This window comes from Mesocricetus auratus, unplaced genomic scaffold, assembly GCF_017639785.1.
Source record: "Mesocricetus auratus isolate SY011 unplaced genomic scaffold, BCM_Maur_2.0 Super-Scaffold_15014, whole genome shotgun sequence".
Lineage (NCBI taxonomy): Eukaryota > Metazoa > Chordata > Mammalia > Rodentia > Cricetidae > Mesocricetus > Mesocricetus auratus.
Window position 1 is genome coordinate 44,110,332 of NW_024429186.1, and position 24,061 is coordinate 44,134,392.

General features: G+C 37.5%; 1 protein-coding gene across 2 annotated transcripts in view; it reads right to left on the reverse strand.

The window, feature by feature from the left end:
• Positions 1-12,669: 12,669 nt before the first annotated feature.
• Lrrc9 (leucine rich repeat containing 9) overlaps positions 12,670-24,061 on the reverse strand; it is an 82,795-nt gene continuing 71,403 nt past the window's right edge. For both annotated transcript variants that reach the window (XM_040742952.1, XM_040742951.1), the window contains 4 exons: positions 23,524-23,592; positions 16,879-17,019; positions 14,332-14,403; positions 12,670-12,893 (listed from right to left, as the gene is read on the reverse strand). In XM_040742952.1, coding sequence (XP_040598886.1) covers positions 12,684-12,893; positions 14,332-14,403; positions 16,879-17,019; positions 23,524-23,592 — 492 coding nt within the window. In that variant the 3' untranslated portion in view covers positions 12,670-12,683. The remainder of the gene's footprint in view (positions 12,894-14,331; positions 14,404-16,878; positions 17,020-23,523; positions 23,593-24,061) is intronic.

Genomic DNA, 24,061 nt, shown 5'->3' on the forward strand with positions numbered 1-24,061 from the left:
TCAAGACAGTTTTATAAGGCTTCCTCTTTATCTGCTAATTTTATTCCACAATTTTAACATGAGGAGGGAACCAATCATGATTAAAAACATTTTCCCAGTCAATGAAAAAATAAACATACAGTGGAATAAATGTAACCCAATGTCTCTTATATGCAAAAAATGTGCTAAATAGTTTGGCTGAAGATATATTCAGCTTGAAGAGGTTATAGTTTAATGACTAAAATTTACAAAAAAAGAGAAATGAATGAAATAAGAAAAAATGAGCATTTTTAGTGTTTTTATGTTTTTTTTGTGTGTGCTTCTTGTACTTTTTTTCTTTTGTTAGATTCTAGATTTCAGAAACTTTGTTTCCTAGAGAGAGAGAAGGAAGGTGTGGAGCTGGATGGGTCACGAGTTGGGGAGCATCTGGGGGAGATGGGGAAGGTGAAACTGTGATCAGAATATACTGCAGGAAAATTAATACCAACAACAAAGAAAAGAAAACCTTAGCACCAATTGCACTGCAGCTGTGTTGAATATTGCCTGTACTACCTCATTTGCTATATATATAAATCGAGATTAAATTGGCCGGATGCTGCCCATCCTGGGGAGTTCATTGCATGCCTACTTATTTTGTGTTTAGTAGTGCTGGATAATTGGTTAGAGGAGTAGTGGTTCACAAATGAATAACAGGAGCTCCTGCCATGGGCTCCTCTATTTAGAATGGTGGGATAATACAAATCTATAAAACAACTTTGGAAAGAAATTTAACATTATCAATGGTCAAAATTGCCTATCTTTTAACTGATTAATAGTTTCCTATGAAAATTATTAAAAGGAGGTATTTATCCATAAATGCATTTTTTATATTTTTATAAGGCCAGAAAATAATTTTAGCAACTGGGTGGTGGCACACGCCTTTAATCCCAGCACTCAGGAGGCAGAGGCGGGCAGATCTCTGTGAGTTCGAGGCCAGCCTGGTTTATAGAGCCAGTTCTAGGACTGCTAGGGCTACACAGAGAAATCCTGTTTCAAAAACAAAACAAAACAAAAACTTAAGCAGCTTTAATGTTGCATCCTTTTGTGGTTGAGAAAAATTACATTATTTTTCTTGGTTGAGCATAACATACACATTAAAATTATAATTATCACTAGGTGTGGTGGTACACTCTTTAAATCCCAACATCTGAAAGGCAGAAGCAAGTTGTGTTTTGTGAGTTTAAGGTCAGTCTAGTCTACACAGTTAGTTACAGAACACTCAGGGCTACACTAAGACTCTGACACACACAGACACACAGACACAAACACTCACACACACATACACATGTACACACACATGCACAGACACACACACACAATCACACACACGATGATTATGTTGTTTTTGTAATATCATGGAAATATTTAAATAGCATAAAAAGTTGCTTGCAGTATTCCAATTCTGTAAAAATATGCAAATGAGAAAAGTTGGAAAGATTTTAACTGACAATTTGTAACATCATGATGTCTTGATGCCACTTTGAACAATCATTTAATGTCTGTCTTCTAAGCATCATTTATTATTTTGACATAGTAAACTATTACAATGTACAACAGTCTTTTTGTGCATTGCTGTGGGAATATAAAGTGATACAGCTACTGTGTAAAGTTGATGGCTCCTTAAAAAAATTAGTGAGAGCTACCATATTATCTAGCAGTTCTACTCTGAGTATGCATCTAACAGAACTGAAAACAAGGATTCAAGCAGATATTTGTACTCATATTCGTAGAAAGGTCACTTCCATAGCCCAAAGTAGATGAATTGCTAAACCAAGCGTGGCACGTACACACAATGGATTCTTAGTCATCTTTAAGGAGGAAGAAATTTGTGACACATACTGCAACATGAATAAACCTTGATAATAAGCCTGGTGAAATAATCCACTCACAGATTTACTGTACTGGTATTATATAATTACATTTACATGAATTACCCATAGTAGTGGGTGCCATAAAGACAAAAGGTAAAATGACAGACAGCTTCCTTGCCTACAGGAAAGGAATTTATTTAATGGGGCAAGGTTTGCAGTTTTTCAAGATAAAATTATTTTAAAGATGAATGAGGGTGATGATGGTTAAAAGTGAACTGATCACGTAAGGTAATTTCAAACGGTAAACTTCATGTGCATTTCAATCTACAATCTACAAAAACACACTTAAATGTAATCTCAGCGCTCAGGAAGTAGAGGTGGCAGGAGCACAAGTTCAAGGTCACCCTCCACCCAAAGAATTGGAGACCTGCCTAGGCTTCTTGACACCCTCTCTCAAAATAGTAATATTTACATACATGTATACACACATACATGTAACATGTATCAGAAATGAACAAATGTTCTGTGCATTTCATTGCAATATTTTTAGAAAGGGATCGAAAGCAGGGTCTTTTTTATTCTTAGAAAGGGATCGAAAGCAGGGTCTTTTTTTCTGTTGGAAATAAAAGGGGGCCTAGTTTACAAAATGAGAGTACAAGAGTACAGTGCAATTAAAAAAATTGAATTCTTAGAGCAGCTTGATAAATAATCTTAAATGTCACCACATTGCATTCTGAAACTCAAATTTGTCATTTAAAAATCTGTTCTAGTTGAGTATTTACTATCCCTTTCTTTTCCTTAGTTATAGGTAGTAGCAGAAAATGCAAATGGCAATAAATCGTGAGACTAAAATGAACTTTGAGTATTCAGTCAAACTTCAGAAGTTAAAGATGCTTGCATAAGAGGAAGGAAACTGGAGGTGAACAGATTATGTAAATATCTAAATGCTTGTATCTATGGCTGTGTTTTGGGGATGTTATTTTTATATTCTCCTAAGTTTGCTTTCTCATCCTTTTATCCTAAGAGATTTTGTATTTTCTTTACTTTGAAGAACAATACATTTTATACATTTGTTTTACATCCCACTACTACATTCTTGTTTTAAATAATATTCTTCAAATTGCTCTAATTGAGACTCAGAATAAAAGTGGTGCTGTCCTTTGTACCCCAGACTGAGGTTAGGCATCATACTAAAAACATTTTTGGTTGCAAATGACAGCAATTTAATTGCCCCAAAGAAAACTACCAGTTACCTAATTGGGAAGTCAAATGGCACATCTAAGACATCATTTGGAGACTCAAATACTATTGTCAACAATTACTTTGTTTTCATTGTCTTATTCTTCAAGCAAACTCTTCTAGAGGCAGGCAAATGGCTGCCAGAGACTTGTCATGAAGACTTGTCCAGGTTAGCAATTGTCATGAAGGACGTAAGCTAAGAAAACCACTCCCTAAATCCCCAGCTGCAGGCTCTGTGTATCTTCTCCTGTGATTGGTAATCCCAATGTTTACTCATAAAACAGGGCTAAACTTTCAAACAAGAGTCTGGAGAAAGAGGATGGGAAAATCAGGCACAACAAAAGAACAGTTTCACTGTGCATTGAACTGGAGTTTTCTGGCTTTATAATGGCAGCTTCTTTATTTAGCGGATTGATCACTACTGCTCCCGTCCAGTCCTCTGTGTCAGCCAATGGATTGTACAGCTGTCCTCTTAACATTTGAGTCCCTTTCTTTTATGGAACTTGCCACCACGAGAACCTTAGTGGGAAGGCAGGCCACATGCCCTGTTAGGGAAGTTGGAAAGTTCAAATGCTCTTCTTAAGCACTCTTAAGGTCTTGGGGCTTTCTTTGTAGATGGGCTAGGAAGCATGGGGGCAGAAACAGTTCTAGTTCATTTTGATGGCAGCCAGGACCGCTGGGGCCAGGAGCACTCATGTAGTACACTCTGTGTCTGGGACAGAAAGCAAGGTGCTGACAAACTAACTAATGAACAACTTAAGCCTGATTGTGTCACTCAGTTCTCTGAGGTCTCATTCTAAAAGCTGACTTTCCCCCCAGCCTTTCTGTTATGAGAGCTATCTAATACGACATATATAATTTCTTTTCTTTCAGCCCAAACCACTAGTTGGTATATGGCTAATTCTTAGTAGTTATTTTGAAGAATAATTATTTTCTTCAAGATGCTAGTGATGAATGACTTAAGATTTATTATTTTCATGCATTTAACAGTTTCAGATTCTAGCATTATTTCCTGACTCCCCTTTTATAATGATATTAAATTTATTAAAGCAGGAAAGCATATTAATACATTTAAGAAACATTTTTCAAAAACATGCAACTCTTGTTTTAACTAATGAAAACCAGTTAATATCAATACTTCCATGTTCTATAATTAATGTGTGACATCTAGTTTGACTCTGTTTCAAGTTTAAGACACATTTGCACCTTTGCGATATAAATTAGCATCTTTATTATTTTTCTTTTGGAGTGGAAGAGGTTCGACATAAGTACAATGATAGTTATAAGGCTGTGAGAATTTACTATATTTATATGAGATATGTTATGTTTCCCCTTATATGTAGAAATGCATAGGGATATGCTCATAAAATACCAGCTGTAAACTATGTTCTTTCAAAAATTCTAATGGTGGCAGTTCAAATACTATTTTTGTGTTAATAATGGCTCAATACCTAAAGGGTCCTTCCAAGGTAAATTAACCAGGGAAATGTGCCAATTTTGACTTCATTGTTGAATGGCTGCATTCATTCCTTTTAGACTTAGCTCTCCATTTGTGGTTCCTCAGCACTCTATAGAATTCCGGCTTGCCCTGCTTTTCTCCTATCTTTTAACAGTTTAACATAGATGGCTGGATCAAGTCCATCGCTCCCATTGTGTGTACGTAAAAAGCTCGGCAGCGTCTCACTCTTCCCATTGTGTCCACTTCCCCGAGTGCTCTGCGCACTGCGTCTCACTTGTGCTTTCTGTTTTCTAAACCCATTTACGCCCATTCTTTCTGCAGACACTTGTTCATCTGGGATCTCAAATCGACTTCTCCCTATTCTGTGTCCTTAACTAAAAATGCACCATTAATGTTGATTGTGCTCTCGCAAAGCCCTCCCTCCATAAAGTGTGAAAGGCTGCGTGAGACTAGGCCACAGTGTTTGCAAATACCTGTTAGAGCCAAAATGAAAGAAATGAGAAATAATTGGAAACTTAAAATTGTGTGTATGTGTGTGTGTGTGTGTGTATTTAACTGATTAGTCTTTTTTGAATGTTCAGAGACAGACAGTGACAGAGAGAGAGAGAGAGAGAGAGAGAGAGAGAGAGAGAGAGAGAGAGAGAGAGAGAGAGAGAATTGTAAAACATTTTGGAGCAAAAAGAGGGATCACCATGTTACAATTAAAGATGGAACAAAGAGTAAAGCTAAGTCAGTGAGACTATCACAAATTTATGAAAAATTAAACTCATTTTATAGCAAGAAAGATGTAAAAAAAGCACATAGGTCATGGATATTATCTACAGCACTTAAATGTCACTGACTTGTTTGCTTAAAGTATAGCTGTTGTATTTATGACTTATACAATAGTAAGATTACTGTTTTCTTCTTTTGAAAACAACTGCTGGTATGGAATAATTTTCCACATTTAGAAACTAGTTAGAGTCATAAAATTAATAACTAGAAAAAATTTAGAATTATGCGTTTACAATTACATAATGGTAAAATCATGTCTTAATTCTCACACTTGTTTACAGTCTTGTGTTTGGTAAAAATGTAATTCATTAAAACATGTATCAAAAAGTGTTATCCTGATGTACTTGTCACTCAGGACACATGGGATACTGTCCTGATTACAGATGGACCAGAAAAGAAAGTGTTCTGACGTTCATCTCACTGTGTCTGTAGCTCCCAGCCATATTCCCAGCCCGTGGTCTTTGGAACTGTATATGGAACAGGAAACAGGACAATGTGGAGAAACAAGGTTTGTGATGAGTCAAAAGAGCATACAGTTAAGGGGAAGCCCAGTAAAACAGAGACCGTAAATAATTTGATTTCAGGTAACTAATACTTTCAAATATATCTGTGTTCCTTTGGCTAGCTATTCTATTTTTAGGTTACAAAGTTTTTATAGTTTTTTCTACTAAGTTATTAATTATAAGGAAATGTCATTACAAAAACAAAATTTTAAGATAAAAGTATGTAAGTTGAATCTGAGAGGTACTGTTTGAATGGCTTACAAAATAAGTTGTATTAAAATAAAAAATCAATGATATAATGGTATAATTAATATTTTTATAAAATAAAAGTGTGTAGAAGCAGATTATTTTCAGTAAAATAACTATGAGTTTCTGACCAATCTAGTTTTAAAAAGCAACTGCGAACTTAAATAGCAATTAAATATTGATTTTCTTAGAAATATTTTACTGATGAAGGAAAGTATAAAAAATGAACAAGAAAAGTTACGTGCTTCAAGGCTGCATGGAATCTTTAGGGGTTTTTACAGAGGCAACTTTTTCTTTTTCTTTTTCTTTTTTTTTTTTTTTTTTTTTGGTTTTTCGAGACTGGGTTTCTCTGTGGTTTTGGAGGCTGTCCTGGAACTTGCTCTGTAGACCAGGCTGGTCTCGAACTCACAGAGATCCCGAGTGCTGGGATTAAAGGCGGGCGCTACCAATGCCCAGCTGAGGCAACTTTTTCTTATGACAAGCCAGTTTCTAGTCCACAAACAAACTGACTTGATTAGATTCACTTAGTATCCAAAAGAATTTGAGCACAGGTAGTATCTCTACTCATGGAGAATTAAGGATAATTTATTTCCTTTTATGTCAGTAATATTTAACTGAAGCTGTAATTAAGATCTAATATCTTAAAACATTGAAAGCTTTTTATAATGTATGATAGGAATATTATGCATTTTGCATATATAGGATTACTTAAAAACTAGCCACTAGTGCCTATAAACACATATGCAGTGTGCACCTGTACAATAGAGCATCATGTATATTTTAGACAAAAATATTCACAATCAGTTAATTCAATAGAAGAATCTGGGGCTGTACATTAGAGTAAGTGATACTGAACAATTATAGTTATAGCTAATTGTCATATGTAAATATCAGAAGATTGACTTGCCATAATCTTCTTTCATTTTAGCATAGCAGACTCCTACTCTGCAATTAAAATGTGTTAATTTACCACATTTCCAGGTTGTTTGTAGGACTGCCTAATAAGAGTATTAGAGTAAGTTGTTCAATAGAAGACATCCACAATCACCCCTGTAAAGCATCACTTACATTCTATGATATTTTGTTTTGTTAAATAGGAAAGGGATGGAGACAAATGTATTGCCTATGAATAACATGTAGCTTAACCTACTTGATAGTCCCAGGGAAGTTGTACCTCATGTCACTGACATCTGTTGTCATGGCAGAAAAAAAATGTGATCTGCTGTGTCAAATCATGTTCAGAATCACCCCTTATTGTTTTCATCTTAAAGTACCATGATTTATACGAAAAGGCTACTGAAGGCTAGCTGTGGGTTCACTGTATTCTGTGTAGTGCCTGGCAATGCCTAAACTCATGTTTATTATTATCTTTGTGTCACTATTAAATTATGTATTAAAATTATTGTGTTCAATAAGAAATTCAGATGTAATAATATTTATAGAATATACACAAATTTTAAAAAATGAACATGAAAGTAAAATACAACATTTATGAAAAATCCATAGGAGTAAAAGAAATCCCAGAATGTTAAATAGATGTGCTATAAATTTTCTGTTTCATATTTTTCTGTTCTTGAACACTTTCCACAGTGAAAACCTATTGTTTTCCTAGTGTTTTAAAAAGACAGCTTATTATAAAAGCTTGATGTTCATTTCTAATCATAAAATGAAACAAGGAGCATGGAGTCCTAAATTTCCTAATAGGCACACACTGTCAGACATTGCAATGTCGGAACTGCAGTGCAACCTAGACACCTTCTGGACAGTTTAAGAACTGCACGTTGTTCTCTGAACAAAGACCCTGAATGTGACAGCTATTTAAAAACCACACATTAAGAAGTGCAAAATCAATCTGTAATTAGGTTTGAATTTTGACATATTACCTGATTAATTTAGTAAAGTCAGTATTTAAAGGATTAAAAAGCATGACGTTATTGCATGCACATTGGAATGACAGTTTCCAAAATACATTTTCAGGTAGATTATAGGTTACACACAGTAGGATAAAAACATCTTATGCTTATACAAGTAACATTGTAATACTATGAAATTATATTCCATGTAGAGACAATACTTTGAACGTACAGGGCACTTTCTGGATTGTGCAGCCTATTTTTAATCGACATGAGACTGGCAACTTATTAATCATTCTGAGACAGGGTCTCTTGTAGCTCAGTGGGCATCACACTCACTATATAACCAAAGATGACCTTGAACCCCTCACCTTCCTACCTCTATCTCTGATTACTGTGAGTCACCATGCCTGATTATGCCAGGATGGGCACTGAACCCAGGGCCTTGTGTGTGTTAGGCCCAGCCCATTAATCATAAATTTAAAGAACCTTATTTAACAACCAGAGTCAATCCCATATCTTATTGTTTTGTGATATTTTAGACAACATAACAATTTAGCAAAATTCTAAATGAACTATTATTAAAGGTCAAAACTTAGATTTGAATGTGTCTTTTTTATTTTCAGCCTGAAACTGCTTGTAAAATCATATCACTACAGACTTTTGTTTGAATAGGAAGTAAGACTCCATTCTAACTCTGAAAATAGGAACGACAGTGCCCATTGCTGCCTACATTTAGGAACTAGCATCGATGCCCACTTTCTTCTTCCCTTGCAAAGAATAGTACTAAAAAGTGTCAGAACGCAATTCACTTTAGCAGTGGCTGTGTTTGGTCTGCCGGTTCCTATTCTCAGAGTAGCAGCTATCTTACTTCCTATACAAACAATTGTGTCTGCGGTGATATGACTTTACAAGCAATCTCAGACTACAAAAGACATGTTCAAACTCAGTTTTGACCTTTAGTAATTAATCAAAACTCTGTTAGAATGGAGTCACATGTAATTCAACAATGAACATCTTCACAGGACAGGCCATAATGAGAGTTTGTAACTAACTGCTTTGAATACTGGAAGCACTTTAATCTCTCAGATTGTCGTATACTATAAAAAGTAGTTCGTGACAGCCATAGAAATGGGGGTTAGTACCTCAAATAACCATAAAGTTTAAGACCAATGGTATTGTCATATTAATCAAGGAATCAAGGAAGGCATCTTCAAATGGAACCAACGTGCCTCAGTTCTGTCAGTAATGTCAGGTTTTTTGTCTGTTTGTTTGTTTTGTTTTTTTTTACTGACTACTGTCTGCTAGCTTTTACATGACTGCTAAAATGAATGTTTGCTGGTTCATGCTCATTTCTTTTTTAATCTCAGAAAGTTACCCCTAGGAATTCTTTAAGAAACAATGTAGGTATGAATCCCACAGTGGTCACTTACCCACGCAACGCTTCAGATAACCAGAAGTGATTGCAGCCAGTGGCTTCTACATTGTGTATGCATTCGGTTCCCCAAAGACAATATGAAGGACGTAACCTCATTTGGACTATTTAGAAATTATGTCAGCCCAGAGATTCTCCCAAAGGACCGACTGCAACCAGGGAGTTGGTGCAGCGAGCAGGAAGAGGGGAACTGCAGTGAAGCCAGGGAGGGCGGTCCCTGGAAATTCAGACAGGGCTGTGTTGCACAGCGGAACAGACTCCAAGGTAAGAGGGCATTTTAAAGAAAGTTTGGAATGTTTACAAAATTCTCTGCCATCACAATTCCAGAATGTCAAATGTAGTTCCTGTTTAAAATGCAAGTGAACCACCTTGCACACTCCACGAGTGCAGTGAGTCACTGTAAATGTGGTTGCTCTGTAGTTATTTCTATGTTTTCTCAGGAGCAAGTACTTCCCATTTTTGGAACACTGTTCTACCTTAATTGTAACTTTAAATCTTGGAATTGTTATATAAATCTACGAGGTTCTGATAGACCTGTGGTCTCATGTACGCAGGAAGAAGATCCTGTTGTAAGAGCTTTTTCCATAAAGCGAAGGAAGCTATAACAGTATATGTCAATAGTCACTATTTTCATACATGGCTAACAAATTTGGAGGGTTTTTAAATGGAGAAGAATGCTATCAACACAGTGATAGCTTTACCTTCCTTCATCTTGATGGAGCTGGTACATTTGTACATTCGAAGATACCATGTTCTGATGTGAGAAAAGAGGAGGGGAGAGGTTATCCCTCAAGTTGCCATGAATTTCTGTATGGAAGGAAGCTCTGAGGGTTCTTTTCAGAATGCCTCTATTCTTGTGGGTTGTTTTTTGTTTATTGGTCTGAAATTAGGAATTCAGATAGTTATAAAGTAGTAAGGACCATTAAGCAATAGAGTGTGGTTGCCCTTAAGCTATATGAGTTTTATGTTTGTGAATTCCAAATTTCAAATAAAAATATAAAATTGGGTTGGGAATGGAGATAAAGCAAGGCAGGAGGATGGAGAGGTTGTGGGAACCAGTCTGTACTACATAGCAAGAGACTGCTTCAAAACCATACACAAGCCAGGTGGTGGTGGTGCGCTCCTGGTGCTCGCCTTTAATCCCAGCACTCGGGAGACAGACGCAGGTGGATCTCTGTGAGTTCTACACCAGCCTGGTCTACAGAGTGCTCTACAGAGTTTTAGAACTGTGTAAAGCAACACTGTTTCAAAAACAAAATGATGCCACCCCCATGAAAAACAACAACAACAAAAACCTTACAGAACTGCCATATATTGTGAATACTTAGTGCAGCTTAAATTTTCGCAAACTAATCAATTTGATTATCTAAAGGTGTTCAAAGAATGGAGACATCTGGAACTGTGTGCTGTAATAGGAAGTGCACACAGAAAGCAACCACACTTTTTTTCTCTTCCTTTATTTAAAGTTAAGTTAGAAAGAAGCTTGTTTCACATGTCAATCCCAGTCCCTTCCCTCCTCCCCCGCCCTCCCCACCAAGCCTCCCCAGTCCCCCCACCCAATCTCCACTCTGATCCCCAGGGAGAGTGAGGCCCTCCATGGTGGATCTCTAGTGACTGTCATTTCCTCCAGGGCAGGGCCTAGGCCCTCCCACAAGAGTCCAGGCTGAGAGAGCATCCCTCATTGTGGGATGGGCACTCACAGTCTATTTGTACGCCAGGGATAAATACTACCTAAGGCCCCATAGATTGCCTAGGCCTCCTCACTGACACTCACATTCAGGGTGTCTGGGTCAGTCCCATGCTGTCCACACAGCCGCCAGTCTGGGGTCCAAGAGCTCCTCCTTGTTCAGGTCAACTGTTTCTATGGGTTAAACCAGCCCACTCTTAACTCCTTTGCTCATCAGTTCTCCCTTTCTGTGACTGGATTCCAGTTCAGCTCAGTGTTTAGCTGTGGGAGTCTGCCTCTGCTTCCATCAGTCACTGGATGAAGGTTCTGTTTCCCAGACTCTGGCAGTGGGATAGTGTGCTGGCACTCCCCTGACTCATGTCTAAAATCCATATATGAGTGAGAGTACATACCATGTTTCTCTCAAACTACAAATTTGATCAGGATAATCAGAAAATAGCAGAGTAAGGATTTTTCCAGAAAATCCTAAGGAACTGCTGCATGACAAATCTTGAATATATATATATATATATATATATATATATGAATATATATGAAAAGAAAGTTACAAAGATGAAGCCAGGACTGAATTCATAAGAAAGGGCAGGGGAGAAGAAGACAACCAGTACCCCTAAAGACAACAATATACTCTCAAGGAGACTGACAATTTCCAACTGTGTGTATAGTGGAATCTTTTGAACAAAGACATAACAATCCTAATTCTGATTAAAACTTTACTGTCATAAAGATGTAGACATATGAAAAATAAGATAAATACCACAATGATAAATTATGCAGTCTCACTGTTGTGTGTGTGTGTGTGTGTGTGTGTGTGTGTGTGTGTGTACAGAGGTGGGGTGGAGGGAGGGGTGTGGATGGTGTATTCCACACTGAGCATGTGGGTTTCTAGCTCCACCATGTGGATCCTGGCGACTGAACCTTCAGATCATTAGGGCTGGTTTTACCCATTGAGCCAGCTCATGAACACATGGTCTCTTTTAACAGGCTTTCCTTTAAATATTACAGCCATGTATGGTAATCTCCTACTCTTAATAGGCTCCTAGATAATTTTGTAGTCATTGTGAACAAAGAGGGAAGTTAAAAGGGATGTTCAAGATTCTCTGTCAGGCAGGAACACTATCCCCAGCTGTTCCAAAACAGAGAGAGTGAGGATCTGCAGTTAGGCTTTCTCTAAACCCTAATTAAAATGATTACACTAAATGAAATAGTTTCCACGTCCTATTCTTTTAATATACTCCATCACTTCAAGCCCTGGTTTTAAACTCTTCCCTCATGCTGGCTTCATGAGTTCCTGATAACCCTGATGAAAATGCCCTCTCTTTGGAAGACTGTCTCTTTGGAAGACACTCTGAAACTCCAAGATTCTGTTATGTTTTAAATTCTTTGATTTCCACTTTTAGCTCTGGTTTTGGTGTTTGTTCATTATGACATGCAGCAAATGCAGAATCGCAGGAAGAAGTCAGAGGATTCTTGTCCACACTGTAAGAGCGGATCAGTCTCAACCCATGCGTAGTTGTGTAGAATTAAAAATATACTATGGCATTTGAAGTCCGCAGTGAAAAATTTGTAATACCAAGAACATAAATTAAACCATGTAATTTTAAGCTACATTAAAAGTCAAATGAGATTGCTGTTTCAAATGAATATTTTTTAATTTTTTATTGTTGCTGCTGTTGTTGTTTATTTGTTTTTACATTCTCTCTGAAACTCTTTGTAAAAATACCTTCAACTTCAGGAGTTAAAGTGAAGTCAGGTCCCAAGAAATGGCTAAATCCAGCAGGCAGAATAACATTTGTTATTTTAATGGGAGAGGCTTTAACGTGGCAGAATGACCCACCGTCCACAGGAGAGCTGGTAACAGGAACGAACTACACAATAAACAAAACAGTTAAGAACATCTTAACTCTGGAGCTGAGGTAAATAGACTTCCTTATCACAAGACCCACTGCACAATCATCTTAAAAAGTATTTTTCCATGCTTGTCTAAGCTCATAATTGGTACCTCTGCTTAACAGTAGAACCCTGCATGCACTGGGTTAATGTCCCTCAAAATCTTGTGGTCTGTTTTTTTTCAGACTACTCATCACTAGGAACCAGGGCTTGATGGAAAATCCTACCTCCAAAGCTCTTACCAGGGAAGAGCAAAACTATGAACATGAGAACATGTTTCCTTTGCAATGGTTCTTTTTCTTTCTTCAAGTATCTGTTTTTCCTCTTTGTGTACGAGTGTCTTGCTTGCTTGCATGTATGCACACACCACATGCATGCTGGTACCAGCAGAGGTCAGAACAAAGTGTGGACCCTTTAGAAATAGTTGGGGGTAAGCCACCATGTGGGTGCTGGGAATGGAACTGCTTTGTGTATAAATGTATGCCTGCTCCATTTTCATCAGGACTGTGGGCCTGTTTAAGGACATGAACTCTGAACATGTGGTTTGACTTATTTAGAGACCCAGGCCTTTGCCATTTGTAGAATTACCAACGTGACTCAGCAAGCAATGCCAAGAACGCAGCTCTGAGGGGCACCAAGGTGCTTTAACTAATGCTATACAGTCCTGGGTGGCTCGACAGCTCACTTGTGGGAGCCTCTTTCTGTCATGAATATTGCGTGTTGTCAACTCTCCTGTTACATACTCAGGTGTAAATGCCTAGAGTGGACGCCACCATTCTGATGTTAAAAAGAAATAATAGCAACAACTAAAATAAACTTGAATTCTTCTATTCTTGTTTCTTCTAAATAGCTAAAAGAAATAATGGTTCAATTTTGTTCTAGCCATGAAAGTAAGAGTTATTATTAAATTTTAAAATCTAGTTTTTTTTGTAAAACAAACGTACTGAATGCTTCATCTATTTTACTGTGTGTGGATGGATCAAAAATAATTTTAAATAAGATGTTTACTTATGTAATGAAAGTAGATGGTTAAATTCTTTTATATAGCACTATTCAAAAGCCAACAGTAGATTCATTGAATACATAATTATAATGTTAGAGTAATGGGAAATAGGAATTCATGAGAAAAATACACAAGTAAACAGGAATGAAATGTAATGCTGAAGGTTGAGTCTACATAGTTTTGATAAACTACGGCAATTTCAAAATTATATATGAAAAAGTGTGTCTTCAAGTTATTATAAGTGATGATTTGCTTTAAAATTTAGCAATATGACTTTAAAATAGATCTTACACACTTTAATTAAACAATAGTTCTTCCATGTGCCCCTATGGGACCTCACATGTGCAGGGTGGTGGAAGTATCTGCCCCCAAAGATGCCCACTAGCCTCGTCTCAAACCCTTGAAGACCTTACCTTACATGACAAAGGCGCTTGCAGGTGTGACTGAGGTAAGGACCTTGAAGTGGGGAAATTACTCTGGATTATCTAAAAAGAGGGAGACAGAAGGGTCAGAGTGGGAGAAGCTGTGCTGATGAGCTGTGCTGATGGAAGCAGAGGCTGAAGAGATGGACGCCACTGCTGGCTGAGGGCCAGGAGCCACGGTCTCTTAGAAGCACATAGAGTTCTTCTCCGGAGCTTCCAGAAGGAATGCAGCTTAGCCCATGCTTCCACCTAAGAGCCAGTTTCAGATGTGACCCCAGGACTGTAAGACAATTGTCGTCATGTGCGGTGTTAAGCAGTGCATTTGTGATCATTTGAAGCAAGAACAACAGAAAACTATTTCATGGTGCATGTGTTTTTTTTTTCAGGCGGTGGCTTGAAGATCAAGAAAGAGGGCTTAATCACTGAACTAAATTTCACCTTATTGTTCTCTTTTGAAAGAGAGAAGCCCTAGACAGGGAAGGGTGTGAGCACAGGGTGTTAGACTGTACTCTTTCATTACTGGCTGTTAGAATTCAAAATTAGAACTTTTAACCTATAGATCAATCTCTTTTTTTAAGCTAATTTTTATTAACATTGATCAATTATGAGCCCAAAGGTCCTTATAGGTCTAACTCTCACTTGTTTTAGAAATGCCTTTATCAAAAAGATGTCAAAAGTAATTTTAAAAATTGGAGTTAGTTAAAAAGTCAAGGAATCATTAAAAATTGCAAGTAGGGATAAAATTGTATCTTAGTGATAGGATACTTGCCTAGCTTGACATGCGTTAGCCCCTCAGCACCACAAAGAAGAAAAAACCAATATACTTTTTATCTTTTAACAAACTTTCAAATGTGCATATGCTTGATGAAGAAGAAATCTCCCCCTATTTGAAGGCAAGCTTTCAGGTAGCCCTGCCAAGGTCAGGTAACCCCTGCCAAGGATGACTTTGAACTTCTGATCTTCCTGTCTCCCAAGGGCTGTGGCCACAGGTGTGCACACCACCATGTGTGAAGGCCATCTTCTAATTCAGTGTCTTTGATTGGTATTTTGTCTAACTGCCCTTTAAGATTTTGCCTACAATTTCTTCTGCTGGTTTCTTTAAGATAGTACAAATTTAAAGACACGGAGAATATTTTGAAAAGATAAGTTCTCCAGAAAAATTAGTTTTCTTACACAATTTCTCTAAATTTGTATCTTTTCTCCTGTACTTAATAGTTTTTTTAAAAAGTCCTACATCCAGTTTGACATTGTGTTTGTGTGTGTGTTTGTGTGTGTGCACGCACATGTGCACACGGTTGTTCTTTATCCAGACTTTCCAAAGTATTGAGTTTGGTTTTCATCTTAACATAGAAATCATACTTTAAATTTGACCTTATGTTTCATCAGCTGACTTAATATAAACCACACAACAGGTGTGTATGTGACCCTATTTCTGATGAAGAAGTAACGTGAGAAGAGTTGAGTAAGATGAGGTACCATTTGTTTTATGAAGTGACTGAGGAAAACCTGATCATCAGCATATACTAATCCAGGAGTTCAGCAAAAGCCCAGTAGGAGGGCCTCTGTCTAAAGCAACCTCTCCTGTTCTTCCTTCAAGAATTTGTTCTGTCTCTGTCTCTGCAGGGTATCTCTGTGTAGCCCTGGCTATCCTGGAACTCACTCTGTAGACCAGACTGGCCATGAACTCAGAAATCCTCTTACTCCTGCCTCCCAAAAGAAGATCCTATTCTTAATGTAAACTTGGATCCTTGACCCCAGTGTCCTTGGATTTTTGTTTGTAGTTGTGTTAAAGGTTTAATTACATTCCCTTCCCCACTGCTCCAGGTCTTTGTAGCATCTCTTGTATTGTCCTAAAAGTTTCATCTGGTTTTCCTCCGTATTCCTGTCTCTTCTTCAAGCTTTGCAAAGGTTCATCTGTAATAATTCTACATTTCTGTTAAAAAGCCATCATTTTTCTGTGTTAAATTAGGTCTTTAGAGGATGACATGAACAAATAAAAGCAGCTAATGATTAAATTATTATTGTTTCTTCATCCTATAATTCTGTTCCAGACAGCCTCCAAAGCCACCGAGAAACCCTGTCTCAAAAAACAAACAAACAAAAAACCCTGAATAATTTTGTTTCTATCATGGTCAGGTCTATTACGGCTCATGGGCAAAGAGCCCAGTAATTCTACAAATCTGTAAGAATAGCAGCACACATCTCTGTTAGCTGAATTACACAGTCCAGAAAGTTGAGATGAAAATTCCCCTTCTTCTTCTCTGCCTAAGTTGAAGCAATTTTATGGTTAGTTTCTACAAAAATGACATGTCCCATTTTCTTACTTTCTAGCATCATCTGAAGTACTGAACAAATATTAAATAACTTGCCTTATATAAGAGCATTATTAGGAAAAGAGCTGTATTTTATAGCAGTCACTAAGTAAATACTATAATTTACAAACCACATATGCTTAAACATTCAATTCAAAATGTACATGATATAATGTTAATTTACAGTAATCTATAATAAAAAGAAAAGTGTAAATAGCAATGTTACCGAATTTTTTTTTGCTTGTAGCTCAGAGAAATGAAACTCAGCCTTTGCCCTATCATCTGCATTTATAGGAATTCCATCCAACATCTGTAAATTAGGCAGGCGGAATATGAGCACATGGCGATGTACCATTTTTCTACAAATCTAAAGAAAGGTAAAAAGAATAATTTATTTCCCAGACACCTTTCATTAAAAAATTAACTTTCAAAAGAAGGCAGTTTGGGAAAGGACACAAAGAAGATACATAACAGCTACTTTACAATCTTAGGCCAGGAGGTGGTGGTGAGGCCTTTAATCCCAACACTTGGGAGGCAAAAGACCGGGAATCCCTGATATTTAGGCCAGCCTGGTCTACATGTGAGTTCCAGGACAGTCAGGGCTGCACAGAGAAATCTTGTCTTAAAACAAACAAACAAACAAACAAACCAGCCAACCAACCAACCAACGAAACAAACAATATTAGGTGCTACAGGCTGAAACTTCTCATGGAAGATTACTCAATCTTTTGTGATGCCCAATGAAAACAGAAAATACTTTTAAATGAAGTCTATTGTTAAGAGGTTTAGTCTTCTTTGCTTCTTCATTCCTTTTCTTTTTCTTCCCCTTCCCCGTTATTCCCTTCCTCTTGCCTGTCCCCACCCTGTCCATGTATCACAGGCTGGTTTGAACTGACAGTCCTTTTGTCTCAGCATCCCAGGTGCTGGAATCACAGGTGGGTGTCACCACACTCAGACTATCATCCCTCTTAAGCCCATAGCACTGCCCATTTGCTAGAGGAAATCTCAGCTCACAGGTAGAACTCTGTGAAAGTTCATTTATAAATAATTTATGTAAAATTTTCCAAAAGGCCCTATTCCACTTAATTCAATATCTTCTGGTCTGTATGACTGGTCTCTTCAAAGTGTGAACCTGCTTTAAAAATAATTGCACATATGCAAAAAGGTTGGTAGAAAGACTTCAGTCGGGTGGTCTGATGGTGTTGACGTTAGAAGGCTCTGCTTGCAAGGATGGCTCTTGGTGTTTGGTATCTGGATTTGGGAATGTGCTTATCATTCCTTTGATGATGAGGTAGTTAATTATGTCTTGATAACTACTAAAAAATAGTGGGATTTGGAGTCAACCTCTTTTCCATCTGGAATTTGGAATTTCAGTTTTTGATTGAGAAAGGGTGCCTATGTAATCAACTTCCATCAAACTGCAACTGCATAAGAGATACCATTTTGTGGCTAAGTGAAGAAGGTGTTCTGTGTCCCCTGCCATGGGAGAGAAAGCATGAAGAAGTACACATACAGATTCCTCCAGATTCTGTGTTTCTCTTCTTCATACCCTATGGTTGTATATCCTTACTATTTGTTGCAATTGACATTGGTTGTGTGTCCTTACTATGCCATTGCAATTGACCTTGGTTATGTATCCTTACTGTGCACTTGGTATGCACAGTAATGTAATGTGCATAGTGTATGCTTACTATGTCTTTACAACTGATCTTGGTTGCATATACTTACTATGCCATTGCAATTTATCTTGGTTGTGTATCCTTACTGTGTCATTGCAACTCACCTTGGTTGTATATCCTTACTATGCCATTGTAATTAATCTTAGCCAAAAGGAAAGTTATGATGACTGAGTCTCTCTAGAAAACCTCTGAAATAGTGGTGATCTTGAGGACCCCTAATATAGAAAGTATACAGCACTGTCTGTAATGGCAAGGAACAACAAACTCTTGGAGATGAATGAATAAGCTGGGCCTGGTGGCTCATGCCTATCCTAGCACTCTGGAGGTTAAAGCAGGAAGATTGCCATGAGTTAGAGGCCATCTTGGTTTATATAGTAAGTTCGGGAACAAGCCAAAATGAAAACAAAATAAAGCAAAAACAAAACAGAAAGGAAAATGAACAAACTGCTTGAACTGAATGTGGTAGGGGTATGTTCAGTAATGGAGAAAGACCTCTAACACATATAACACCCAAATAAATAACTGACCACTTTCCAGGTTACAAAGAAAAAATTTTAAATACCTAAGAATACAGAGCCTGCTTCCTTTAACTAAAATGCTCCAAAACTGGAGGAATATGATGAAGATACAACCAGAAACTAGAAAAAAAGACTTAAAATGAATAAAAACATATGCACAGCCCTCAATAATTTGCAAATGAAGATGAAGTCTTTTGAAGAGCAGATTTTCAGATGTGAAGATTAGTAAAAGCAATATATAAAAACTTTCAAGACATTGTTAGATCAGTACTGTGTATCTTACAACTTACTGATTAGAAATAAATTGAAAATTAATATTAAGTTAAAATGATAAAGATTAAGAAATACGAAAAGAATGTCTTTGAAAATTTTCAAGAAACTAAAAGAAAGAAATGATAAAGAATAGATGTCAATGAACTAGAAAGCAAACAATGCCTTTGATAAGGAAAAAATACTTAAGAAGCAAACACTGTAAACAAGGCTCTAACAAGATTTATCAAGAATAGAACACAAAAGCAAAAATTGACAACCTTAGGCATAGAGAGGTGACAAAAATAGATACAGTGGAGAAGTAAGAGAACATTACATGATTACTGTGACAGCAATACGTTAAGAGATTAGATAAAAGAACATCTAGAAAAATTTAATTTCCCAAAATGAGCTTCTGAGGAAGTAGAAAATGTGATGGGACTTATACTCGTGGAGGAATTTGAGTAAGCAAATTAAAGTCTAGCTTATAAAATAATTAGGGTCAAGGTTTTTTAGAGATAAGGTTTAATTACTTTTCAAGGACCATATGGGTCTTTAAACCAATCTATAGACTAGGAATAGAAGGGGTGCACCCAAATAGATCTTATATAGCAAAAGACATTATGCCAGATTTAAAGGTATGGTATAAAAAGACAGTATTATAGTTTTTAATCTGCATAGATACAGATATGCTACACTGAATACTATCAGATTGAATCCAGTAAATATAAAACATGAACAAATAATAGTCACACCAGGAATTCAAGGGTAGTTTTACTCTACCAAGTCTGTTAATGCAATTTAGTATACCAGCAAATTAAAAAGGAAACTATATTATCCATCAGTCAAAGCTCAGTGTTCATTTGTTATGAATCAGCCATTTGGAGCTAGAAAGGCACTTCCTTAAACTATTAAAAGTTACTTTCCCATAATTCATTGCAAGCATCATCTCTCGTAGAGACAACTTGGAAGCATTCTTTTGAAATCATTAAATTACCATCCAGTGCTTCTTTTCAGTACTACAGCAGAGGTCCTAATGAGCACACTAAGAGAGGTATAGGAAATACATATATAAAGATTAAAAATACTAGCTATTATTTACAGGTAGCATGATAGTATATGGAAAAAATTCAAATGTTTTTACAAAGCATTAGAACTAATGGCAGGGCTTAGCAAGCTGACTATACAAAGAACAATATGCAAAACTCATAATTTCTCTACTCCTACAACAAATAATTAGAAGAATACAAAAGAAGACTTATTTAAAATGACTGTAAAAACAATAGAAGAAACCCTATCAAAGATAATTCAAGCCTTTATGGAAAAATATAAATCTTTTTCTGTGTGGAAATAAATATGCTTTCTGTAATATTTTAGATTAATTTTTAAAGCAAACATAAAAACAAAATTATACACATTGATGGGTAGTCAATGATATAGTACCCGTATATTTGGATAAATGTATACTTTATTTAATCAGGTGAGTATATCTCCATTTATCAGTATTTATGGAAAAAATTTAGATTTTTTTCTTGCCTTTTGAGACACACAGTAACCAGTCATTTTCTCTAGTTACCATTTTATCCAATAGCACACCACAGTTTCTTGCTTCTGTCACCTAGAAACCATTGATAATCTTCCCCATCTCAAGAAAATTCTAAATTTTAGTTGAAATGCATAAGACATATTACGTATTTATGAACAGGAAAGACGAACACTGCAAGTTACAGGGGACTGCTTATTGGTGGGAGAACAAAACTACTACTGCCTAGCACTATGGCGGCCACAACCACCTTGCCCCTCTCTACTAGGGCAAGCAAGTCCACACATGGCTCCTGTATTCCTTCTTGGAAAGAAGGTCATCACTGGGACAGTATTTTAACTCCTCCAAGAGCTCTTGCAGGGACATGTCCCGGCAGCTGGCAGGTTCCAGAGCAGAGGCAAGAGTAGGCGAGGGAAGAGGTGAGCCAATTCATGGTGTTGAAGATGAGAATCTTGCAGCCCGACTGACTAGCAGCCAGAGTGTTTCTTTATTTACACAAAACCCAGTAGGCAGGGATAGATTCATGTTGTTCCAAAGATCATATCAGCTTTGCTTCTGGACATGTGTTTAACATTTTCTCTTGCACATAAGTTTAGTCATCATTGATAAACCGTGACAGAAACAAAGTTATCTTTTACATTAATTTTCCCTCAAGTTTAGTCATCCTTGATACATAGTTACCTTCAATATCATTTTTACTCATCAACCCTATAACCCAATTTTTAAGAATCTAGAGACAGATGACAGCTTGTTCTCAGGCTGGCAGTTCTTGTGGCTTCAAGGACGCTAGGCAGAAAGAAAATTTCCAAGCCAGCCCTGGCAGGTTGTCATGTCTCAACCATTGTATTATTAACTCTTAGTAGTCACAGTGCCCAAGAAAAATCCTCAGGCCAAAGATGCTGTAGCTATTAATCAATTTCTGGCATAATACAATGTCTTACATTTTATGTCTTTGTAGAATTTATTTATATGTCTAATCCTGGCATTCTTTTGCTCATTGGTTATAAGACACCACAGCAGCTCTGCATGAGCTGACTTTCTAAGAAAGGGAGGTCCTGATGCCTCATTCTTTTATCATATTTCCACACCATTATTTGCCCACCAAGATAAGTCTCTGTGTAGAGCAGAGGTAACTTCAGCAAATCTAACTTTGTTGCTGTATATGCCATATAATCTCCTGAGTGTATAGTGAGAAGAAACTTGCAATCTGATCTGTGGCCACCTCCTCTAGCCACCAAGTCTTGTTGGCCTTTGTAAGCTGACTTAGTTATGATTATCTTGTTACTAAGTATGTGGGGCAGATGTTTTAAGAATATCCCATAGCCTCATAAAAAGACCACTGGCTTCCTTATGTGTATCACAATCTCAAGGCACAAGGATATATAATGGTATATCCCTAAAAGTGGGAGGGGTAATATGCTCAGGACTTTTCTGGAGAAGATTGGAAACAGTAGTCCTGAGAGAAGACATAAATAATTCATAAGAAATTTCCCATCAATCCAGTATCCCCAAATTGTACAACTATTAAAAGTCTCCTAAGTGTGCAACATGTGGAGATCAACACCCAAAGTGGCACCTGCTTCTGAGCTCTGCTGGATCTTTGTCAAGCAGTTGTGCTGGCTTTATGACTTTTGCTATTTCAATCAGATACGGCTCTGCCAAGCTCTCTCCTCCAACAGAGAGAGGTTTCTACCAGGAGTTTCCTGGTCCTTTGCAATCACATTGCATACTTCTGTAATCTACCAACATGCCTATCTGACATTTCCAAGGCAGGCATCCAGTCTGACCTGATCACTGCCATCTTGTGCCATCACCCTGCAAGACTTCCCAAGCAGTGCCAACCCATTTCCCCACAATAGTTCCCAGCACCATAAATTAAAAAACAAACAAATGAAAACCCCAGAACAAAACACTAGAGCAGCGTGTGATGCTTTCCAATTGGATCTAGATGCCACCAACGACAGGAATGGATCTGACTTCTTTGATATCAGCTTGAAATGAACTGTTCTGGCTTGGATGAAAGACCCTAACATATAACCCTCTCTCTTATTCATAGTCTTTCTGCCTTTGACATCCTTCTGTGAAACCCTGGACTCATCTGCCTCATGACTTTTTCAGTTCTACAACTTCTGCTGTCAGTTTTATGCTGGATTTTCCTGCTTGGCACACTAAACATCTCTCCATTGTCATATTTTTTCAGTTTGCATAGATGTTAAATGGGCATGGGGTGCTATTTATTGGCTCCCTTCAAAGACTCCAATAAGAAAAGTTACAAGGGTCTCCCAGATTAATTTAAAGTAAGTGCAATTCAAATTAAAGCATCAACAAGATTTTCCTTTAACTTAATTTGCTTCCTAAAATCCACAGGAAAGTGAAAGGGTAAAGAATAGCAAAGACAGTAAAGGATCTAATGAGAATGCAGAGATGGATGAGGAGGACAAGCAGAAACACTCTACAAGAATTAAGACAATACGAAGCCGGGCGGTGGTGGCGCACGCCTTTAATCCCAGCACTCGGGAGGCAGAGGCAGGCGGATCTCTGTGAGTTCGAGGCCAGGCTGGACCGACAGCCTCCAAAACAATACAGAGAAACCCTGTCTCATAAAACCAAAAAAAAAAAAAAAAGACAATACGAAAAGTTAGTAATAACACAGCATGATATTATTGGCACAGCTGTAGGTAGGTAAACCAAAGGGTGCCATGCAGAATGTGAAACACACATGCTTACATTTGACAGTAATGGTTTACAGTTCAATCATGTGGAGACAACACTAAGCCCTAGCTGTGTATGTAGGAGTAGAAAAAGCAAATCACTTTCTCATATCATATAAGAATTAGATATGATAACTTGGAAATTAATAAGTTATAAAAGCAAATACTCACTGGATTGCCATAGACAGTAAGCTCTCTGAGAGAAGGGATAACTTCAAGTTTTTCCAGTTCTGCAATTTCCTAGTAAAAGGTAATAAAGGATCATTTGGTTAGCTTGCATCTTCTAACTACTCTGAAGTGGTTTCAGGTTTCAGATAGTTCCAGTTGGATCATCTGAGTGAATCTGAGTGAAGACCATAGACACCTAACACGTGACTTGCAAAGGTAACACTGCAGTGTGGGAGATGAGGCACACAGCAGAACCTACAAGGTGTGCTACCTCAGGAGACAGTCTTAGAAGGTCCAGTTTGGTGAAGCACTCCCAAAGCAACAGCTGAATTCTGGGTACATAAAACAATGGACTGTCTAAGGAAGACGGGAGTGGGGAGAGCTGAGGTGTTAAAGCCAGGTCAGTCAGATAGATGCCAATGTCAAGTAGACCAAGGGCCCGAGGCGGGTGAAGGGGCCAGAGGAAGGCGTCTGCTGAGACTCAGGGGCAGCTTAGACCAAGAGCGTCAAGGAATCAGTGCGAACTATGATTAGTGACACC